General features: G+C 43.7%; 1 protein-coding gene across 7 annotated transcripts in view; it reads left to right on the top strand.

Moving 5' to 3' along the window:
* GARNL3 (GTPase activating Rap/RanGAP domain like 3) overlaps positions 1-22,716 on the top strand; it is a 183,713-nt gene that overhangs the window by 15,239 nt on the left and 145,758 nt on the right. For 5 of the 7 annotated variants that reach the window (XM_012458113.2, XM_064377845.1, XM_064377840.1 and 2 more), the window contains one exon: positions 11,098-11,268. In XM_012458113.2, coding sequence (XP_012313536.1) covers positions 11,126-11,268 — 143 coding nt within the window. In that variant the 5' untranslated portion in view covers positions 11,098-11,125. Of the gene's footprint in view, positions 1-11,097; positions 11,273-16,337; positions 16,362-22,716 lie in introns of those variants that run through there. The other 2 variants (XM_012458116.3, XM_012458118.2) reach the window with 2 other exon arrangements.

Raw genomic sequence — 22,716 nt, 5'->3', positions numbered from 1 at the left:
ATGAGGTGACTTTGGATATACAGGGGTCAGGGAGCTGCTTGAGGAGACAGTCTGTCCTTTATAGTTGCTCAAGTGCTGAGCTGTGAGCTCTATTGTTCATTCACAGCTGCTGGGCAGATGCGTTTAAGTCTGCTGCCGCAGAACTCATAGACCCCTTTTTTTCCCCAGGTGTTCTGTCCTGGGGAGTTAGGGCTTTATTTACGAGTTTCTGCTGTGCTGCTGCCTTTTTTTTTTTTTTTTTTCCAGGGCTGCCCTGCCCAGCAAGGAGGCAGCCTAGTCACTGTCTGCCTGCAGGGGCTTCGCTGAGCTGCTGTGGACTCCACCCAGCTGCTGTGAGAACTTCCTTGCAGTCCTGTTTATATGGGTATAGTTGGGACTGCCTCAGCAATGGTGGCCTGCATCTGTAATGACAGACTCTCTCTGTAATGGCGGGTTGCCTCAGTGACGGCAGACTGCCTCTGTAGTGGTGGAGTGCCTCGGTAATGGCGGACGCCCCTCCCCGACAGAGCTGGACCGTACCGGGTTCAGCTGTGCTTGCTGTGAAAGTCTCAACCCAGAGCGTTTCCAATTGCTGTTCTTTTGGTTTTGTTTTTTTGTTTTTGTAGGGGTGGGACCAGCTGGGCCTGATCACCTGGCTCCCTGTCTCAGAGCCTTTTGTTTTTTAGTTGACCGGTCGGCTCTCTCCCAGGTGTTCTGGGCGCCTGTTGGAAAGGCTCCGGGATCTGTTTGATTTCCCGTGCGGCGACCCACTGCGCCAGCTGAAACGGCGGCTCTGAGATTTGTGGCTCTTTTTTGCCCAGGAATCTCCTGGACTGGCTCCCTGTTTCAGTCCCCCCCTTTTTTTTTAATCAGAGGAATGAGCAACTCTGCCTTCCCGGAGGTTCCCGGAGCTCCCCGGAGCTCCCCTTGCTGGCTAAGAGGGAACCCAGTTCCGTTTACTGTGCACTGGGAACTGCCACGTCAGTGCTCAGGCAAAACAGCCGCGCCAGCCAAAACAGCCGCGCTGGCGACCCGTGGGGCTCCTCCGCCTGGGAGTCTCCTGGTCTGTGGGCAATAAAAATCTGTCTGGAAATGTGGTGTCCACTCACCCTCTGCACTTTCACTGAGAGCTGCAATCCTGAGCTCCTCCTAACCGGCCATCTTGGATCATCCCCCTCTTGGGATTCTAAAGGACACAACAGGACACATTCATGAGAGCTGAGCCCTCATGTCCTGATTGCCTCCCATAGGCCCCACCTCTTAATACTATCACATTGAGGATTAACTTTCAACATATGAATTTTGGAGGGAAACAAACATTAGACCATAGCACTTATAAAAGTTTTTTTTTTTAAGTCCATCAGAAGTATGTCAATACAATATGAATCATCTGTTAGAAAGATTGCTGTGAATATATATTTCTGCTTGGAAAGGTATCTAGTATATACATATGTGTTAAGAGAAACAAGCAGCTTCTGATAACAGCCAGGTTACAGAATTGGATATGTAATTTTAAATTGTCTAGTGGCCAAATTATTGAGACAGTTTACTTTTTTCCTATACTGTCTTCAAAATCTAGTATGCATTTTACATTTATAACACATCTCACTTTAGGCTAGCCACATTTTAAGTGCTCAGTAGCCACCTGTGGTTGGTGGCTGCCTTAGGACAGAGCAGATATGGATCCTCAGGTAGGAAATGTTTGAAAGAATGCACCAAGGTTTTTGTTTTGTTTAGCTTTGTTCTTTAATGTGACTGTGAATCACAGTGAAATAGGGAAATGTAAAAATTTTGTGGAAAAAAGGGATATCAGGAGATGTTAGGAATGAGAATCACTACAGAAACTTTATTAGTCAGGAAAGGTAACCTGTGATTTGGTGGACTTCAATTAACTGTTCATATAAATCCCATGTGAAATGTAGACTTCAGACTTGAATGTGAAATCATTGTGTCATGGATACATAATGTGATTGACATTTTTTATTTGGGAGATATAAAATGAGTATGGTTGGTTTTTTTTTTTTAAAGAAAAACAGAGGGAATGATTTTCTGTATCATATGTTAATAGGTCAAACAAAATGAAGAACTAAGAGTTGACCATTGGATTTAGCATCATTGGTTCATTGGTGGCCTTTGACAAAACTGTTTCTTTGGAACAGTGAGGGTGAAAATCTCACTGGACTGGCTTCAAGAGATAATGAGAGGAGATGATTGGAAACAATGAATATAGTCAACTCTTTGCACAGGTGGAGGGAATGTTAATTGAAAATTTGATTTTGTTTGTTTTTGTCTGGGTTTTTTAGCTCTTGTTTTATAAGGATGTTTGTATCTGCTGGAAGTGATCCAATAAAGGGAAAAAAATCAATATAGGAGAGTAATGTTTTACATGAAAAAGAAAATTCATGGAGAATATAGCAGCTGCCTTACCACAGTTGAAAGGGTTTCGTATACAAAGAAATTAGGCCCACTCGGTATATGGCCCTTGGCTAGATCTAAAATCACAATGGGTATGAGGTATATTAAAATAGGTTGGACGCGGTACCTGAAAGTACATTCCTGCAGTTACTTCTGCTCCAAGCTAGGATGGTTTACTATAAGGCGCAGTAAAAATGTTATTATCAAAAATGTCAAAGCACCTATAAGTTAGAGTAGTATTTCTCAACTATTTTATGTTTTCTGCATACTTTTGAATATAATTTTTGGTAACAAACTCGAAAAGACTCAAAACAATGTTAAGCAGGTCAGCAACAGTGGTAGCACAATCACACGCCAGTGTAACAGTGACCTCAGAAGTATTCTCAATTAGTGTGCTGTTAGAAACAGGGTCTCTAGACCTATTGTCTCTAGACCAGACAGTCTGGAACATAGTGGCGTGATCATATCTCACTGTAACTTCAAACTTCTGGGCTCAAGTGATCCTCCCACCTCAGCCTTCTAAGTAACTAGGACCAAAAAAAAAATTTTTTTTGAGACGGAGTCTGTCACCCAGGCTGGAGTGCAGTGGTGAGATCTTGGCTCACTGCAACCTCTGCCTCCAGGGTTCAAATGGTTCTCCTGCCTCAGCCTCCCGGGTAGCTGGGATTACAGGCACAAGCTACCACACCTAGCTAATTTTTTGTATTTTTAGTAGAGACCGAGTCCATGTTGGCCAGGCCGGTCTCAAACTCCTGACCTCGTGATCCGCCTACCTTGGCCTCCCAAAATGCTAGGATTACAGGCATGAGCCACCATGCCCAGCCAGGACTAACTTTTTTTGCATGCAAGGTCTCACTATGTTGCCCTGGCTGGTCACAAACTCTTGGTCTCAGTTCTCCCTGCCTAAGCCTCCTAAAGTGCTGGGATTACAGATATGAGCCCCCGCGCGATCCTAGTGTGCTATTCCTATGGTTGCCCCTCAACACTTCTTTGCTGCTTGAGCAGAAATACCTCGTGCTTTGAGCAGGCTCTCTTTTATTCTAAAAGGCAACATTCCTATGTATTCCTGTATAAAAATATGCAGTCTCTTTTTGTTGCCCACTGGAGGTTATTCCATTGCTTCTACCAGAAAAAATGTGTGCCCTACTCTACACTCTGCACAGGGTCATTTAAACTGTCAAGCTCACAATCCAATCTCACAGACACTATAAAAGGCCTATCAGTCAGTAATCTGTTGCAGACAACAGAATCCACTCTACCCATTATAAGCAGAAAGGGATTTTGTACTGATCCACAGAATTAAGTGTGTACAAATTTATTGGAAGGGCTGGAGAGCCAACTGCAGTCTGAGCTCCCAGGACCACTCTGCTCTGTTGTCTTCAGGAAGGGAAAGCTGTCACATCATGACAAGAAGCTGATCAATCAAGAAGCAAGGAGCTGCTGGCACCTTGACTAACTACAGACCCATGCTGCCGACCCTGCCTGGATCCCCAGAGCCACCACTGCTACTTCAGAAAGCTGGAGAATCAAGAAGCTGCTGACTCTAGAACCAAGATACCCTGACACTGTCTGCAAAAGCAAAACGATACTTGTATCCCCTCTTTTGCACCACTGACTCAGTTCCAAATCAGAGTCTCTCATGAGTGCATCTGACTCGTGGAATCTAAATTACATCCAGAACTCTAACTGCAAAGGAGTTGAGGACATTTAAGTTTTAGCTTTCCAACTTTTGCACAGTGGAAGGGTACTGAAGTGGGTATGGAGCAACTCATTCCACAGTATCTGCCATAGACAGTATCTTTCTCTAATAACAAAAATAAATGAGACATATTGATGGAAAGTTGGTCACACACTAGTCAAAAGTTTCCTGTACATGAATGTGCTGTTGCATAGCTGACATGCCCATATGGGAACCACCTTATTGGGTGAAGAGGTAAAAATGGGCAATCCAGCCTCAGTTGGGTGAGATAGACTTTCCAACCATAAGTGTCAGTGATTGCATCATTTCAGCACAAATGGAAGTAAGGACATAAATATCTGTCTTGCATTTTATGACCAGAGAAAAAAATGTCTCTAGAAGCACTGCCAGCCACTAAGTATTCCCCAGTGTCAGTTCCATAGATCAAGCCAGGTTGATGTTTTGCAGATGGATTGCCTTTGCTCCTGTACACTTGTCACAGTCCTCACAAAGCAGCTGCCTGTCAGAGACTGGTAAAGCAGTGGAGCAGGGTTCCCATCTGCCTGACTGAAGCCAGCAGTGACCTCGTTCAAGAAAGGCCAGATCACCTGACATGTTTTCCCTATGCCAGATGAATATCTTTCTAATGCTTTTGGCATTCACATAGTCACGTATTCATTCAACAGCTATTTGTGGAGCACTGCTATGTTCTAGGTGCTTGGGACACACTGTGAATAAGAGGTTCCTGCCCCCTCATGGAGCTGACATTCTAGTGGAGGGAGATAGACCATGTCCCAGTAAACAAATGCATATCTAGGATGACTTCTGACAGTGATGAGGACTATGGAGTAGGAGGTTATAGCATATGAAGAGTGTGTGTGGGAGGGGGCTAGTTTAGATTTGGTGACAGGGAATCTGGTGTCCACTCCTGATTTGTCCACTGACAGCCGGCTGCTTGCTGTATCCTCCCACTGCCCCAGCTCTGTGGGGGTTGCTGCTCACTTGATGGCTGCATCAGCTGCAACCTCAAAAGTGGATACTAGTTTGAAGACCTACAAGAATGTTTTATGCCTCTGTCAAGGTTGTTTTCAGTGAACAATCAGAACAAGGAATGTGCAGAATCAAGGGTGCAAGTGAGTGGGTGTAGCTTCCTGAAGCTTCCCATGTTCCCTGTGGGATATAGCTGAAGGTCAGTGATCAGGGTGGTGAAGTGGCTGCCAAGTTGGAGTCAAAACTGAGATCTTGTCTTTTTTGCTGTTGTGCTGCATTCAAGGGTCTCCCTACTAGCATTTGAGATGCCTCTTGGGCATGGTTGTGTTCTTCCATGGTCGGTCTCTCTCTTTTTTTTTTTTTCTTTTTTTTTTTGAGATGAAGTCTCACCCTGTCACCCAGGCTGGAGTGCAATGGCGCAATCTCAGCTCAGTGCAACCTCCACCTCCCAGGTTCAAGCGATTCTCCTGCCTCAGCCTTCTGAGTAGCTGGAATTACAGGTGCCCGCCACCACACCTGGCTAATTTTTTATATCTTTAGTAGAGACAGGGTTTCACCATGTTGGCCAGGCTAGTCTCGAACCCCTGACCTCATGATCCTCCCGCCTCAGCCTCCCAAAATATGGTCTCTTTTAGACTTCATAAGTAGGCCTCCTCAGGACTGTCTGTGGCTGCCACAGCTAGAGGAACCAATCTGGAGCTCCCAGACAAGTTCTCTGGACTGCTGTTACTTCCTTGAGGCCTTGAGGAGAGGCCTAACTGTGTAGTAGGCTGTGTTTCTCTTTACCCTAATCCCTTTGGACTCACAATACTAAGACTCAAGGCACACCTAGGGCTTGGGAATCACAACATAGGAGGGGAAAACTATAAACTATGCTTCTCGCCGGGCGCAGTGGCTCACGCCTATAATCCCAGCACTTTGGGAGGCCAAGGCAGGTGGATCAGGAGGTCAAGAGATTGAGACCATCCTGGTCAACAAGGTGAAACCCTGTCTCTACTAAAAAATACAAAAATTAGCTGGGCATGGTGGTGCACACCTGTAGTCCCAGCTACTCGGGAGGCTGAGGCAGGAGAATTGCTTGAACCCAGGAGGCGGAGGTTGCGGTGAGCCGAGATCGCGCCATTGCACTCCAGCCTGGGTAACGAGCAAAACTCCGTCTCAAAAAAAAAAAAAAAAAACAACTACGCTTCTCAGGGCTGACTTCCATCAAATAGGAAACCACATACATACAAAAACACTTTCCATAGGAGTGTTTTAGTGCTCAGGGATACCCCATCTCCTCTCCTGCAGGTCCCCTGCCCCCAGAAAGCACCTCCACACTGAATCATCCTTTCTCCTACCTTATTCTGGGTTATTTATCCTAGAGCCTTGTTAAATCTCCCTATTGCAGTATTTGATGTTTTGAGAGAAGCCTTGTTCTCTTGATGTCTTATTTTTCATCTGCTCCCTATGGAAACCTCCTGATCTGTACTCCTCATCTGCTCAGTGCTGCCATTTCTCATGGGTCCTGTGCTTGGTAGTCTTGCATGTTCATCTTTGCATCTCGGTAGTCTTTGTAGCTCTCCTGGGTTGTGTACCTACTAATAATATGAGTGGAACCACCTTGACTCCCTCACGCTCTATCTGAGCAATGGTTGGGTGTTCTTTTTTAGAACCTGAGCTTCAGGTCTGGCCTCAGGAAATGGAAAGGGTACAGAGGCAGTAGGAATGTGCCATCTCTTCTTACCAATCCCATATTATTTTCCCACCAGTCCACCTAATTCCCTGTTCCCATGCTGTATCTGACACCCTGGCAGGGCTTCCCTTGAATTACCAGCCTTCACCCCCACTTGAAGGCAAACACACCCTTCCACAGAGGGTCTGGGTAGGTCAGTGTGATAGCCCCTGACTTGTGGCCCTTCTTTGGGCAGGTTCATAGGTACTTTTGGTTAATGTCTTTCAAGAGATCCAAGTGGCTCCTAAGACATAACTATCCTTCTCTTCCTCAGCCTGTTTTCAGGAGGTCACACTTTCTCATTAGAAAGCTGGGGCAGTGAAAAAAAGAAGAGGAAATCCTCTACCCAGTCCCACCTTTGCTGTCATTCCTCACTTCTCCAAATCAAACCTAACCAGGCCTTCAGGATATGCCAGGTCATTTCCCTCACATTGTGGGAGATGTACAGAATCTCAATGATTTCTTTCAGTTTGTCTGCACTTAACCATATGTAGCAGGTCTCAGAGTTCTAGCATGGAGTTTGGCCACTCTCTTGTTTCAATAAGTTGTCTTCTATATATTGAGCTATTTTTTGCTTTTTTTCCAAGAGTTCCAAGGAGTTAGGCAAATGAGCACTTATTCCACTTCTTTCCAAGAAATTCTTCAACTGTTATATATTTTAAATAGTGAAAAGATAAAGATAAGATATGTCAGAAAGTTAAGAGGAAAATATATTTTTTAAAATTAGAAAGTTAGGTCTAGAAAAGATAACAGAAATGAGTAAATGGATGAAAACAGTGATGAGACAAAATCTGAACAGTTTCTGAAGTCAAAGAATTAGATGAAAGTGTAAAGAAAGAACTCTAAGAGTAAAGTATGGCAAAAAGATAAAATTAAATGAGAGAAAAGGTTTAAAATAGCTAACATTTTAAATTCTTAATAAAGTCTTAAAGGGCTAGGAAAGAACATGCTAAGACAAATCATCTTAATATTTAAAGACTTAAAAGCTAAAAGAATGTAAACAATGTATAAGGATATCTCATTCTGTAATATTCCAAATGAAGGATGCATGCATATTTACTGATACAGAAAGATGTATAAGACCTCTAGTTTAGGTAGAAAAGCAAGTCACAGAACATTGTATAGTCCAAGCATATATGTTGCATAAAGGTTTGCAGATAGAGGAAAAGAGTGGTAGGAAGCCAAACTGCTAATGAAGAGGAAAGGGAGTGGGGTCAGGGGGTGTCATGGACATCGTTAGTCAGTTCCCTTAGATGCCCTCAGGTCCTTTTACCGTTCTGTGCTCTTTTTCCCGTCTCCAGTTCCATGCGCTTCCAAGCACTCACAATGGGGACTCGTGGGCAAACTGCCCTTGCACCCCTGCACCCCACATGTGTAGAGAGCTTGAAGGACATGGGCCTCTACATCAACCCACCCTCACTCCTACCCTGTGGCCCTCAGCCAGTGACTGAGGCTGCAGGAAATGAAAGCCTCGCTCCTTGTCTCAAGTGGGGACAACTCTGAGGTGTCAGTTACCTTGAGCAGCAGTGCCCCAAATATAAAGCAAGCCACGTATGTGATTTTACATTTTCTAGTAGCCACATTAAAATTCATTTTAATAATGGGCTGGGTATGGCATTCATGCCTGTAATCCCAATACTTTGGGAAGTCGAGGTAGGAGGATCACTTGAGCTGAGGAGTTTGAGACCACTGTGGGCAACATAGGGAGACCCCTGTCTATACAAATAATGTTTTTAAAAATTAGCCAGGTGTGATGGTGCACACCTGTGTTCCCAGCTATTCAGGAGGTTGAGGCAGGAGTATCTCCTGACCCTGGGAAGTCAAAGCTATAGTGAGTTATGATCGTGCTACTGCACTCCACCCTGGGCGGCAGAGTGAAGGCCGGTCTCAAAAAAAAAAAAGATTTTTTTTTTAAATTAAAAAACATCATTCTAGGTCAGGCACGGTGGCTCATGCCTGTAATCCCAGCACTTGGTAGGCCAAGGTGGGCTGATAACAAGGTCAGGAGTTCGAGACCAGCTTGACCAACACGGTGAAACTCCATCTCTACTAAGAATACAAAAATTAGCTGGGCGTGGTGACGCGTGCCTGTGATCCCAGCTACTCACAAGGCTGAGGCAGGAGAATCACTTGAACCTGGGAGGCAGAGCTTGCAGTGAGCAGAGATTGCGCCACGGCACTCCAGCCTGGGTGACAAAGGGAGACTCCATCTCAAAAAAAAACATCATTCTAACAATGTATTTTTATCATTCAACATGTAATCAGTGTGAAACGTTATTGAGATGTTTTAAATTCATTTTTATTTGTACTAAGTCTTCAAAACCCAGTGTGTATGTTACTTCAGTTTGGATGCCTCCATTTCAGTTGCTCAGTAGTGGCTACCCAGTTGAAGAGCACAGCATCAGTCACATTGAAGCTGTCCCTCCATAGGGCTCTGCCTGAAACTACTGGGTTTCTTCTTGTTCCCTGTCCTGCTTCCTTCACTCCCTTATCAGTATCTTTTGAGAGCACTGCTTAATAAATCTTCTGCATACAATATTATCTTTGTAATTAAAATGAATCTGGAAGATTCAAAAGAAAGAAAAAAGAAAATGTTTCTCATCCTGAAGCCCTGATTTGTTATTTATTTGTTGGTGTATGACTAAGGCAACCTTAAACTCTAGTGACAATGGGTTTTAGAAAACTTGGGGTTCCTTTGGGTAAAGAACAACTGATAACATAGCAGAACCCTGATTTCTTGCCCTTTGTCCTAAGTAGGAGACTTAAGCCTTTGATATCTATCTAGTTACTGCCAAGATTAGTGGCCTGAAGGCAGCTTAGGGTGAGATTACCTAGAAGTCTGGGTGAGGTATGCAGCATGTGGCTTCTTGGACCCAGGAAAGGTGATGGGGGAAGCCAAGTCATCATTTATAAAAGGAATACCAGAGGGACCTGGCAAGAGATAAGACAAAGGGGACAGGTAGGAGGTTATGTGAGTCTTGAATCCTTCCTGTGTTAGGCACAGGTCATTAGACTGACTTTTTGGGGGTTTTTTGTTTGTTTTGTTTTGTTTTGTTTGAGGCAGTCTCACTCTGTCACCCAGGCTGGAGTGCAGTGGTGCAATCTTGGCTAACTGCAACCTCTACCTCCCAGGTTCAACTAATTCCTCTGCCTCAGCCTCCCAAATAGCTAGGATTACAGGCGTGAGCCACCACCACTGGCCTGTTTTGTTTTTTTGATTTTTTAAAAATATGCCTTCAGCCTTGCGTCTAATTGGCACCACTATAGAACCTTCACAGTGGGCAGTGCCTATCTGATTCCAAAGCCCCAGCCTATGTGGAGTCACTTTTCTTGGCATCCAGCCTCACAGCACTCCTTCCTCATGCACAAAACCTTGCTGAACCATTAGGCCTTTTGTCTTTTCACAGTCTTTCTTTTTTTTTAATTCACTAGTGACTCTAGCCAGAGATGTCACAATGTTTCTTAAGAAGACATAAAGAGTCCCCTTTTGACCAAAGTGTTATATAAGGTTGCTTTTATTTTTATTTTTCCATTTCCAAGTAATTGGATTTTTCTGGCTTGTTTGTCTGTCACTTGAGGCAGAGGTGAGTGAAGAGCCCTGCTAATTGGCTCAGAAAATAATTCCAGTCAGAAGGAGTGTGATGCCTGCATTTCCTAACAGAGTAGCCCCATCATCCCACAACTGCCTTTTCCACCTTCCTTGACGCATCATTGGAGAAAGGAGCAGACACATCTCAGGAATGCATTTCTCAATTTATTCCCATGAACAAGCTTTTATTAATTCAGCAAGCATTTATTGCTTATATACTATATGCTATCAACTCTTGAACTGTGGCTTTTGATCCTTGTTTCACTGTTGTTGCCAGTCTAGGCCCAGGCTTTTCTTGGATTTTTAAATGAGGAGATAAACCAAGTGCTCCTGGACTGCCCCAGTGATGGCCATGAGGTTCTACCACCAGTGATTCTCCAAAAGCATTCTAGACATAGCTTCCCTTACCAAATTAATACTGCCTTTTAAAAAATAAGTTTGTGATTGTTCAAATGCTCACTGGGCTTCATTTTACTTTAGACTCTACTGAATTAACTCATTGCTGAGGGATGTAACCGGACTTAGATGGTTCCATGGCCCAATGCCTTCCTTTATGCAATAAGGTCATATGTGGTCTTAGTGGGACCCCCTAAGTCTTAAGGGTGCCTCAGTGTCGCCCTCCTCCTTGCTTACCAGTGGGGCTGCCCTTAGGGAGGAGGGGCAGAGCAGGCCAGGGATTGGCCTGCAGTTCTTCTCTGTCTCTCAATGCTTTTCCCAACTCTTCTACTTCAGGACAGCAGCCCAGCCTCCAGGCCCACTGATGGATCCATTAACGAAGGGGCCCTGTGGGAGTCAGATGGCACAAACCCTTCTGTGGAAAGCAAAGTCATCTCTCTCTTTCGGCATCCAGCCCCTTCAGACATGGCCAACAAAAGAGCCTGAACTAGAGTCCCAGGTCAACCTGTAAGTAAGTAAAAGAAGCATCATCTCAGTTTGGGCTTATGTTCACTACAGCTTGAAATCCCTTAATGTTTAGGAAGAATATACTCTTTACTTTGTGGTGGATAGCGGGGAAGGAGAGAGGAGTGGATGTTTGGTTGGGAGACTGCATTTCTGTTCTTCCTTGTGTATTTAGTAGTATTCATTGAGCACGTACTCCGTCCAGGTCCTGTGTCAGATATTATGAGCAAAATAGATTCAGCTCCTGTCTTCAGTGGGCTTGCAGCTCATGGGACAGATAGCCATTAATAAAATAATCACACAAATACTAACAAATTGTAATAAGTTCTATGAAATGTGCTGCCTTGATTCAATAAACATTTACAGAATGCCTTCTGTGTGTCAGCAACATGCTGGGGATATTAGAGGATAAGACATTTTATCTACATTTGAATATAAATAGTTTATGGAAGCAAAAAAATCCAATGTAATACAAAATAAATTGTAATAATAACTAGAATAGAATTAATACAACAGTAGACTCTAAGGCCTATAGGGTAGTAACTGTGTTTTTATGTTTACTCCTGAATCCCCAGGTCTTTGTTATGGTGTATGATAATACTCATTGGATAAATGAATAAGTAAATGAATAAAGATGATATTACAAGAGAGGGGTGCTTAGCTTTTCAGGGGGAATCAAAGGCAGCCAGATGCAACAACATGATTGACTTCAAAACAAATAAGATGCTTCATCAGTTCAATGCAACAAATACTTGGATGCTTACTTACTGTACCCAGTGCTTTTGTGAAGTCAGTTCCTAGGTAGGGATATGGATCAGAATCACCAGTGGGACTTAAAAAATCATTTACGCCTGAGACCTACCCCTCAAGATTCTGATGCAGTAGATCTGAAGTGGGTGAAGGAGGACACTTTGTCTGCCCGTAAGGAACTCACTGCTTCTCCAGGGAGACAGACAAGTCACCAGGTCATGCCAGTGATGCTGGAGAAGCAGCATGAATAACATTCTAAAGGAAACCATCACCTGCTGGAGGACAGGGAAGAGAAGGGATAATAGTTGAGCTCAGCCTTGTAGCATGAGCATTGATCAGGCAACAGAGAGAGAAAAAGTCCCCTTTAAACCGGAGGATGACACAAAGCAAAGGCTCACATGCATGAGGATGTGTTGATAGGCATTAACCAACAATTCTTAAACTGGATTGCACGTGAAGATCACCCAGGGTAGCTTTAAAAACATAAAAGTCTGCCCTGTCCCTCTGTTAGAAACAAGAGCTCAGAGTTGCAAAGAAAATGAATACTCAATTAAAAGGATTTCTCAGCAAGTCAAATTTACTTCTGCAGAAGGGTGCTGCTCGCCCTCTCGTTGCTGGGAGGGCACACTGAATGAAGGAGGGAAGAGGTTTTTATCCCTAACACAGTCCCTGCTTCTCTGTCCTGTCCCAATTGGCTGGAGGTGGACCACACAATCTAAGTGAACTCAGTTGGCTATTTTAAACGTGGACTGGAGGGAAAGTTGTTTACAGAACGGGTAGCTAGAAGTGAGAAGGTATGAGGAAGTCGATTGAGAACAAAGAACAAGGAAGTTAGACTTTGAAGAGGAATCCATTATATCTGACACCCTCTAAAATTCTGAGGTCTAGGGTGGGACACAAGAGCGCATATTTTTACAAAGCTCCCCAGGTGATTCTCGCATGTGGTAGATGTTGAGAAACGCTGCTTTTAAGAAATGTAACCACAAATAAGTAAATAAAAAATAATTATGAAGCACCTTATGTGCCTAGCTAAGGGGCCTAAACTTTACATCTTAGGCAATGGGAGTCATTGACAGCTTTTATGCACTGAAGAAGTGATGCAGTTTGGAATGTAAATGGGTCACATCGTTTAGATAAAATCGTGATGGTCAGTTCTGCCATGGCTTCTTAAGAGAAACTAGCAAAGCCAGGAGTCACTGTTGTTTTCAGAGCTTCTGCACCTTCCAGAAACTGCCTCTTAGGTGAATAAGAGAATTGAATGTCTGCTTGATCTGAAAAGGAAATTTCAGATTTCAGGCAATACTGAATTATCTGAGCAAGATGGACCTGGGTGGTCTCGGGGTCCTTGGTGGCCCCAGCGCACTGCAGAGCAGGGGAGGGAACCCAGGGCTTCAGCTCCAAAAGTGGGGCAAGTGGGTGGCCAGTCTGCCCTCTTCATCACTAACTAGAGAAGGAATTTGTGTCCAGGGAGTTTAGAAGTAATCCGAGGACCCTTAGCGCAGGAGCTCCTGGCAAGAGTTAAAGTTGCCACGCTGCCTCCTTTCCAGACTACAAGCCCCACTGTGCACTGAGCAGATGACGTGTAACAAGGGCGGGCAGGACTGCTGGAGAGCCTATGAGCACAGCAGAAGCACCCCGAGGGGCTGCCTTCTGGGCTCTGTTGGTGAATCTGGTTAGGGGTGGGACTGAGCCCTGGTAATTGGCGGCCGGAGGGACTACAAAACCTCAGGGCACATGGGGTGGGAGGGGCTGTGGGACGGCAGCTGCTGCTGGGTAGGACCGGGTAGTGTGCACACTTCCATCCTTAGGAAGGAGCCCATCGGCAGATTCTGGACTTCGGTGGCCTCACCTGCTGATCTCACCCAGCTGCACATAGGAATGGGTGGGGTTAGGCCTTGTTTTGGACCCAAGACTAAGGGGCCAGACTTGAAACTGCATTCCAAGGCAGCCAGAGATTGGGTTCTCTGGAAAGATGTATCTTTAAGAACCACTACCATTTTGTGGACCCCCTATTCATTAGCTCATTCATTGAGCAAATATTTATCGATCACCTGTGTACCAGGCACTTGCCCAAGCATCCTAAATGTATCTTCTCATTTATTCACAAAACCCCGAGATAGCTGCTGTTATCTCCATTTTACAGGTAAGGGTACAGAGGCCCAGCCTTTTCTGGGACACACAGCTTGTAAGTGATAGAACAGGGATTGGACTTAGGTTTGTCTATTCCAGTGCCCATCTCTTAACCTCAGCGTGCTCAGGTGTGCAATCAGGAGAAAAATATTTATGGGATGGCAGCATCCACAGGGTTTCTTGGTGCTGTCAAGTGAAGTATATAACAACAGTCCAGTGCTGAACACCAATGAAATTGAACAAGCACCAAGTTGGGTCTTATCCTAGACACCATAGTACCTCAAAAACCTACTTCCTGCCAGAAAAGCGTTCTGGTAAACAATTTACTGGCATCTGTATGCTGTGCTGGGCCTTGTGCCAGGCACTGGGGATGCAAAAAAGGTATCTCCTTCCACATCAAGTGGGGGCTTACAAAAGTGCTGTTACCCACCACAGTCCAAGAAGATTACTCAGTAGAGGAAGAAGAATGAAAGATGAAAGATGGGAACTCTACCAGGCAGAGGTAGTGGGGAGGCCTTCCTAGATCATGTGTATAAAGACAAACAGTATTAAAGCACTGGGGGTGTTAAGGGAGCCACGAACAGTTGGTGCTTCTTAGGGAGTGGTGGGCAATGAGCCTGCGAAGGGAGACAGAAGTCAAGCCGTTGCAGAGTGGGATCCATTGGTCTTGACTCTCTAGACAGGGACATGGCATGCTCAGATTTGAAAGTTGGAAAGATAATTGGCGTCAGTGGGCAATTGGATTTCAGTAGGATGAGGCTGGTGGCAGGGAGACCTATCAGAACAGAAGATATGAAGGTAGATGTTAAGAGTTCTGATGAGCGACAGGAATGATGGGATTGATTTGGAAGTATTTTGAGAAAGATTAGAGTCCGACCTGGTAATTGTATAGATTATGGAGTGAGGAAGGGAGGCTCAGAGTTTTGACTCAGGCAGCTGAGTAGTTGGTATTGTCACTAATAAGTGAGCATTGAGATGAGACAGCACAAAATCTAAGACAAAATAAAACAAAGGTTATGTAGAAAATGCTGTCAGGAGCCAGGCACCGTAGCTCATGCCTGTAATCCCAGCACTTTGAGAGGCCAAGGTGGGTGATCACCTGAGGTCAGGTGTTCGAGACCAACCTGGCCAACGAGGCAAAACCCCATCTCTACTAAAAATACAAAAAAATCAGCTGGATGTGCTGACACATACCAGTAGTCCCAGCTACTTGGGGAGACTGAGGCAGGAGAATCACTTTAGCCCAGGAGATGGAGGTTGCAGTGAGCCGAGATTGCATCACAGCATTCCAGCCCAGGCAACAGAGTCTCACTCTGTCTCAAAAAAAAAAAAATTTGCTGTCAGAGCCAAAGAAGGGTACAGTAACATCTTAGGGGACAGGAGGTACTTAGGAAAGTCTTCCTGGAGAGAAGAAGATGAAATGGACCTTGAGAAAGGAGTAGACCTTCTTTTTTTGCGTCAATTTTAATAGGCAGAGACTGGGGAGGAGAGGATTCTAGATGGTAAGATAGGCATGGCAAAGGCACAAAGCAGGGACACTTGTTCAGCGCATTTTTGAGGAATAACAGATGTCCTAGTTTGCCTCTTGTGTGGTAAAGTAGTGAAAGTCTGGAAAGTCAAATTGGGGGACATATTGTGCAAGATGTTGTACTGAATCCTGGAGTCATTGGGAGATGCTGAATGGCTTTCGAGACAGGCAAGTGGTGGTTTGATGTCTGCTTTAGAAAATTAGTTTCACCATTGTGTATATTGAAAAGCGCAGTTATGAGATAGACTAGTAAGGGGTTTGTTGGTTGTAAATGTCAAAAATTCAACTCAAATTAGCTTAGGCCAAAAAGAGAATGTATGAGTGCATGGAACCAAACTAAGAAAAGGGATAGATCTGGCTTCAGGGCTGATTAGATCCAAGGCCTCAAATGCTGTCAAGTCAGATGGTTGTCTCCTGTTTTTCACCTCCCATTCTCTCTTTCCCCATGTTTCTTGACCTGCTGGCCTCCCTGTCTCCTTCTCTCCATGGATTTTCTTCATGCAGCAGGTCATGTGAGCCCAGGTAACATGTGTATTCTGACAACTTTGCAACCTGGAAGGAAAAATCTCATCAGTTAAAAGAACTCTGAGGAAGGACTGTAGCTGCCTAGCCTGGGCCACATATCCATTCCTGGTTCTGTCGGCGGAGTGTCTATCAAGGGAAGAGGAGATAGTTCTTGCTTGCCCAGGTGAGCAAAGCAGTCCTGGAAGAGAAAGGAGTTGTCAGGGAGACCAGGATTCAACTGGGTCATGAAAGCCAGTGGAGGAATTTCAAGAAAAAGGTCTTTGGCTGATCACAAAAATAACTCAGGAAGTTTTTCAAAAATGTGGATCAGGGAACCTATTAGAAGCCCTAGTGGTGGGACTCAGGAACCTGGTTTAAGGTGACAAATTCAACAGAAAGTTTGAAGATGAAAACTAAAAGCTGACAGTTGAATTTGGTGATTGAGAAGCCATGGAGCACCTTTGAAAAACAGTGTCATTTGGGATGGGAGGTTAGAAGGCAGATAGCAAGACTTTCTGATGCATTCCTCACTTTTTCTAATTTATACCCTTGTTTCAGGGCTAGTACTGACCTTAAATGAGATAAAATTTCTTCATGGAGTGTATTAGTCTGTTCCCATGCTGCTATAAAGACATACTCAAGACTGGGTAATTTATAAAGGAAAGGTTTAATGGACTCACAGCTCCACATAGCTGAGGAGACCTCATAATCATGGCAGAAGGCAAAGGAGAAGCAAAGGCACATCTTACATGGTGGCAGGCAAGAGAGTTTGTGTAGGGGCACTCCCCTTTATAAAACCGTCAGTTGGCTGGGCATGGTGGCTCATGCCTGTAATCCCTGCACTTTGGGAGGCCGAGGTGGGTGGATTACCTGAGGTAAGGAGTTTGAGACCAGTCTGGCCAACATGATGAAACCCTGTCTCTACTAAAAATGCAAAAAATTAGCTGGGCATAGTGACGCACACCTGTAATCCCAGCTAGTCAGGAGGCTGAGGCAGGAGAATCGCTTGAACCATGGAGGCAGATGTTGCAGTGAGCCGAGATCACGCCACTGCACTCCAGTCTGTGCAATAAGAGTGAAACTCCGTTTCAAAAACAAAAAACAAAAAACTATTAGATTTCATGAGACTTATTCACTATCACAAGACAGTACAGGAAAGACCTGCCCCCATGATTCAGTTACCTCCCACTGGGTCCCTCCCATGACATGTAGGAATTATGGGAGCTACAATTCAAGATGAGTTTTGGGTGGGGACACAGCCAGACCATATCATGGGATACTGTAACTCAATACATTAGGAGAAAGCCAAGGAAGGCTATTAGAAAGATGGCTATTAGGGCCATTCTATCTTAAAAGGATATCAGCCAGGAGGAGAGAGAAAGTTTGAAAAGTTTTTAATCCCCTCTGAATTATGTGCTAATTCATTTTTTACTCAGTGTTTTGTATAATCAATTAGGACATACTGCAGTGAAGTTAGATTCCTGTTTTTTTAATTTTGCTTCATTGTTTATTGTAATATTTTTATGGTATGTATTACAAAAAGAGCTTCACATCTTTATTTTTTAAACTGAAAAATAAAAGATCATGAAATGCACACATTCTTATGTGACATTCCTTGGTTCCACAAAGTTAGATTTGTTAACAGCCTATAATTCAGACTTAATTTTCCCCAGTCAGCTGAATTAGCGATAGTTACCACCCCCTCTCTTTTTTTTTTTTTTTTGAGACAGAGTCTTGCTCTGTCACCCAGGCTGGAGTGTGCCATCTTGGCTCACTGCAACCTGCGCCTCCCGGGTTCAAGCAATTCTCCTGCCTCAGCCTCCCGAGTAGCTGGGATTACAGGTGCCTGCCACCACGCCTGGCTTCTTTTTGTATTTTTAGTAGAAATAGGTTGTCACCGTGATGGCCAGGCTGGTCTTGAACTCCTGACCTCAAGTGATCCACCTGCCTTGGCCTCCCAAAGTGCTGGGATTACAGGCATGAGCCACCATGCCTGGCCCAATAGTTTACTTTTTGATCTTTTGAGGAAAGTTGCCATGTATTTGAGTTTGTCACCAATGTATTATACAAATATTAGGCAATTTTGTTATTTAGATCTTTTTAAAATTTTTATATTTTATTTATTTATTTTAGTTTTCATGGGTACATAATAGGTGTATATATTTATGGGTTACATGAGACATTTTGATACAGTTAGGCAATGTGTTATCACATCAAGGTAATTGGGGTATCCATCACCTTAAGCATTTATATTTTGTGTTGCAAATAGCCCAATTATACTCTTTTAGTTATTTTTAAATGTACAATTTAATTATTTTTTACTATACTCACTTTGTTGTGCTAGCAAATACTAGGTTTTACTCATTTTTTCTGTTTGTTTGTTTTTTTTTGTGCTCATTAATTAACCCTTCCCACTCTCCACTGTTCCCTACTACCCTTCCCAGCCTCTGGTAGCCCTCCTCCTACTCTCTATCTCCATGAGTTCAATTATTTTAATATTTAGTTCCACAAATAAGTGAAAACATGCAAAGTCTGTACTTAGACCTTTTTTTAATAGCTTTCAAAAGCTTTGAAAGACCTAGTTTGCTCCTAAGTGAAGGGCTACTGTATTTTAAAACAAGTGCCAGGAAGTAAGCTTTTAGTTTACTGTTAGGAGAAATTCTATTCCCCTGCCCTTGTGTTTCCATAAGAAATTTCTGCTTTACTTCCATGAAGGAGAGAGGTTGGATGGGTGGCTGACTCGTCCCCTACCCCCTTTCTTCTCTCCCTTTTGGGATCTGGTTGCCCACAGAGCTTATGTGTTATCTCACCTCCTGTTTCTATGTGGGAAAACACACCCGAGTCGTCTAGAGGTAGGCGTGGGGACCCATCTGTTTCCATCCCCCTGTTGGAGCTTGACAGTCCTGAGACTATTTCCCTTGCAGCCATCCTGGCAGGTTTCTGCCTCTCTGCAGATCAAACTCTCCCATCATAAAAGGGTTGCCCCAAGGTCTAAACTTGTGGGAAATTGTAGGAAGCCCATCTGGCTTTTGGACTCAGCTTTGTTTGCCAATGAAACACTGACAGCAAGGAAATCTCTCTCTCTCTCTCTCTTTCTCTTAATATCTCTTTCTTTCCTTTCCTTTCCTTTCCTTTCCTTCCTTTCCTTCCTTCCTTCCTTCCTTCCCCCCCTCCCTCCCTCTTTCTTTCTTTCCTTTCCCTCCTTCCCTCCCTCCTTCCTTTCCTTCCTCCCTTCCTTCTTCCCTTCTCCTTCCTTCCTTCCTTTCTTTCTCTTTCTTTCTTTCTTTCTCTCTCTCTCTCTCTCTTTCCTCTCTCTTTTTTGAGACAGGGTCTCACTTCATTGTCCAGGCTACCGTGCAGTGGTGTGATCTTGGTTCATTGTCACCTCCACTTCCTGGGCTCAAGTGATCCTCCCACGTCAGCCTCCTGAGTAGCTAGGACCACAGGCACTCACCACCATGCCCAGTTAATTTTTTTGTATTTTTGGTAGAGACATGGTTTTGCCATGTTGCCCAGGCTGGTCTTGAACTCCTGGACTCAAAGCAGTCTGCCTGTCTCAGCCCCCTAAAATGCTCAGATTGCAGGAATGAGCCACCACACCCAGCCAGTATTTTTTTTCATTTGCCTGACTCCTGTCACTAATTCCCAACTAATTCTAAAAAGACAAGAAAGGGTTGATTTATTAATAAGTTCCCAAAGCTCCAACATCTGTGAGATATGCGAGGATTTGTGGCCTGGGGCTGGGTTTTCTTTTTTATTCCCTTTTTCTTCCCTGTCTTAATAGAGTACCTGGCATATAGAAAATGCTTACTATTTATTATATGTAAGTTAAAAGTACTAGAGTAGAGATGCCAGTTAGAAGGCATCTGTAGCAGTGAAGGTCTGAGCTAAAGTAAAGAAAGTAAAACTGGAAAGGGGAGAAGGGGCAATAAATTATGACAGGGTGGAATTTCACAAATATTCTCATGTGCAAAATGGCATATACAAGATTATAGACCAGGTACAGTGACTCACACCTGTAATCGCAGCACTTTGGGAGGCTGAGTTGGGTAGATCACTTGAGCCCAGGAGTTCAAGACCAGCCTGGGCAACATAATGAAACCCCAGCTAATTTTTCTGCATTTTTGGTAGAAAAAAATGCATGGTGGTGTGTGCCTGTGGTTTCAGCTGCCTGGAAGGCTGAGGTGGGAGGATCACCTGAGCCCAGGAATTTGAGGCTGCAGTGAGCCCTGATCATGCCACTGCACTTCAGCCTGGGTGATAGAGTGAGAACTTGTCTTAAAAAAAACAAAAAGATTATGCATTGCAGCATCATTTGTAATAGAAAAGATTGAAAACTATTTAACTTTAGTAATAGAAAAGATTGAAAAACATTTAACTAGCGGCTTGGTTAAGTAAAATATGGTACGTCTACTGGATTTAAGAAAGAATACAAGAGGCCAGGTGCGTTGGCTCACGCCTGTAACACCAGTACTTTGGGAGGCTGAGGCAGGTGGATTACCTGAGGTCAGCAGTTCATGACCAACCTGGCCAACATGGTGAAACCTCGTCTCTACTAAAAATATGAAAAATTAGTCAGACATGGTGGCACATACCTGTGATCCCAGCTACTTGGGAGGCTGAGTCAGGAGAATTGCTCGAATCCAGAAGGCAGAGGATGCAGCAAGCCGAGATCACACCATTGGGCTCCAGCCTGGGCAACAAGAATGAAATTCCACCTGAAAAAAAAAAAGAAATAATATAAGAGCTTTTTTGTTACTGATTTAGAAGGATCCCTGAGATACATTAAATGAAAAGAACAAGGAGTAGGATTGTGTGTAGTATGTTACCATTTGTGTAAAAAAGGAGAAAAGGGGAAGATGTATTTATTTTTCTTTTAAATACATACAGTACCTCTGGGAGTTACACAAGAAACAATAAAGGTCGCTTGTGGGGAGAAGATGAAGATGGGGAGAACTTTTCCTGTTCAGGAAGATGGGCAGAAGATAGGGACTCTTTTTCCTGTACAGCTTTGTATACTCTGAGTTTTGAACCAACTGAATGTGTTATCTCTTTAATAAAATACAAGTACAAAAATACAGTCATACATGTTTCAAAAGCAATGTGGTGGTGGGAGCTGTGGCAGGGCCTGGTAACTGATTAGTTGTGGGATATGAGAGAAGATGTGGGAGATGACTCTGAACTTGGTAACATGAGTCACTGTCAAGAGGGCAGCCCCTCTGCTAACAGAGTCAGGAATGCAGGAGTGGCAGTAAGTCTGATTAGGGACATATGATGTTTTGGGGGTTGCTGGGCTATACATGGAACCATGTCCAGTATTTTGAAGTCTGAGTTTGCAGTTGGGGAGAAAGATTTGAGTTGGAGGTTTGGTTTGGAGAGTCATTAGAACAGAGCTAATATGTAAAGACTCAGGCACAGTGAGATTTTCAGGGAGGGAGGTGGCCTGAATTGAAGGGAGAGGGATGTGGATCTTCACCATTCAAGGTGACACACAGAGTTAAGGATGCTGCTCATAGACTTCAAGCACAGAACAGGACTTGTTTGTTGCTGCTCCTTGTGTCCTAAGAACAGGGAGGAGGATGATCTTGCTCCCTGCCAGGATATCCTAGCCCTTTTCTGGGTGCCCTGCTCACTGTTGAGCTCAACATCCCCTGCAGAAATAACTGCTAAAAGTAATCATTTTTCCTCAAGGAGGTTATGCCATTACTAAGAATTCTATTCCTTTGACTATTCCAGTCTTCAGTTCTTTCAACTTTCAGATTCCTCAAGGACCAGCAACCCATTTCTGGTGCTAACCTCCTCTCAAAGTACAGTATAGCACACCATAAGGGCACACTATAAATAGGGATTAGATAGTATTACTATTTTTAATCAGTACTTTTAAGAGGCAAAAGGCAATTGTTTGGGCTGCCCTGCCCTAAATTCACCTTAGCCAGTACTCGTTTTTATAAATCTAATTTTGGCCTTAGAAACAGGCTGGTTGTTTTCTTGTCATCTCCTATAGTAATAAGTCTTCTTAGTTCAAATACTTTTGCTTCCTATATTTCCGTAAGTTTGGTTTATCTATTATTTTGCTTTCTTTAAAGAACATCCTCCATTCCCTCATCACTCTCAATCATCATTGATTTCATAGTTTTATTTTTTCAGGAGACTATATCAGAATCAGAGCAGCTTAGTGAAGTAAACATTTTAGAAAACCTTTCAAAAATATAGTTTGACCTTAAAAGCACAGAGTAAGCTGCTTTTCTTCCACTACATGGTCTGAATGTGCCTGAAGAAAAACTGAGCATGAAGTGGATCTAAATTGGTCCAGAAATTTGGAATACAATACAGAGACCATTTGAAAAGTAGCTCTGCACCTCCTGATCTCTTAAGGCAAAATTCATGTCAGTTCCACAAGCATTTATTTTTATGTTTGAGACTGAGAATGTCTCACATATTGGTATTGGCAATGAAAGGGATCAGAATATGCCACCCCAAGATACAACACTTTGGCAAAATGATTCTTTTGAGCTGAAGGCAGTTGAAAAAAAGCAGAC

Source organism: Aotus nancymaae, unplaced genomic scaffold, assembly GCF_030222135.1.
Source record: "Aotus nancymaae isolate 86718 unplaced genomic scaffold, 86718_ANA_hifiasm-v0.15.2.pri h1tg000003l, whole genome shotgun sequence".
Lineage (NCBI taxonomy): Eukaryota > Metazoa > Chordata > Mammalia > Primates > Aotidae > Aotus > Aotus nancymaae.
The sequence above is the reverse complement of the archived record's forward strand: the minus strand, read 5'-3'. Positions and strand labels throughout refer to the sequence as shown.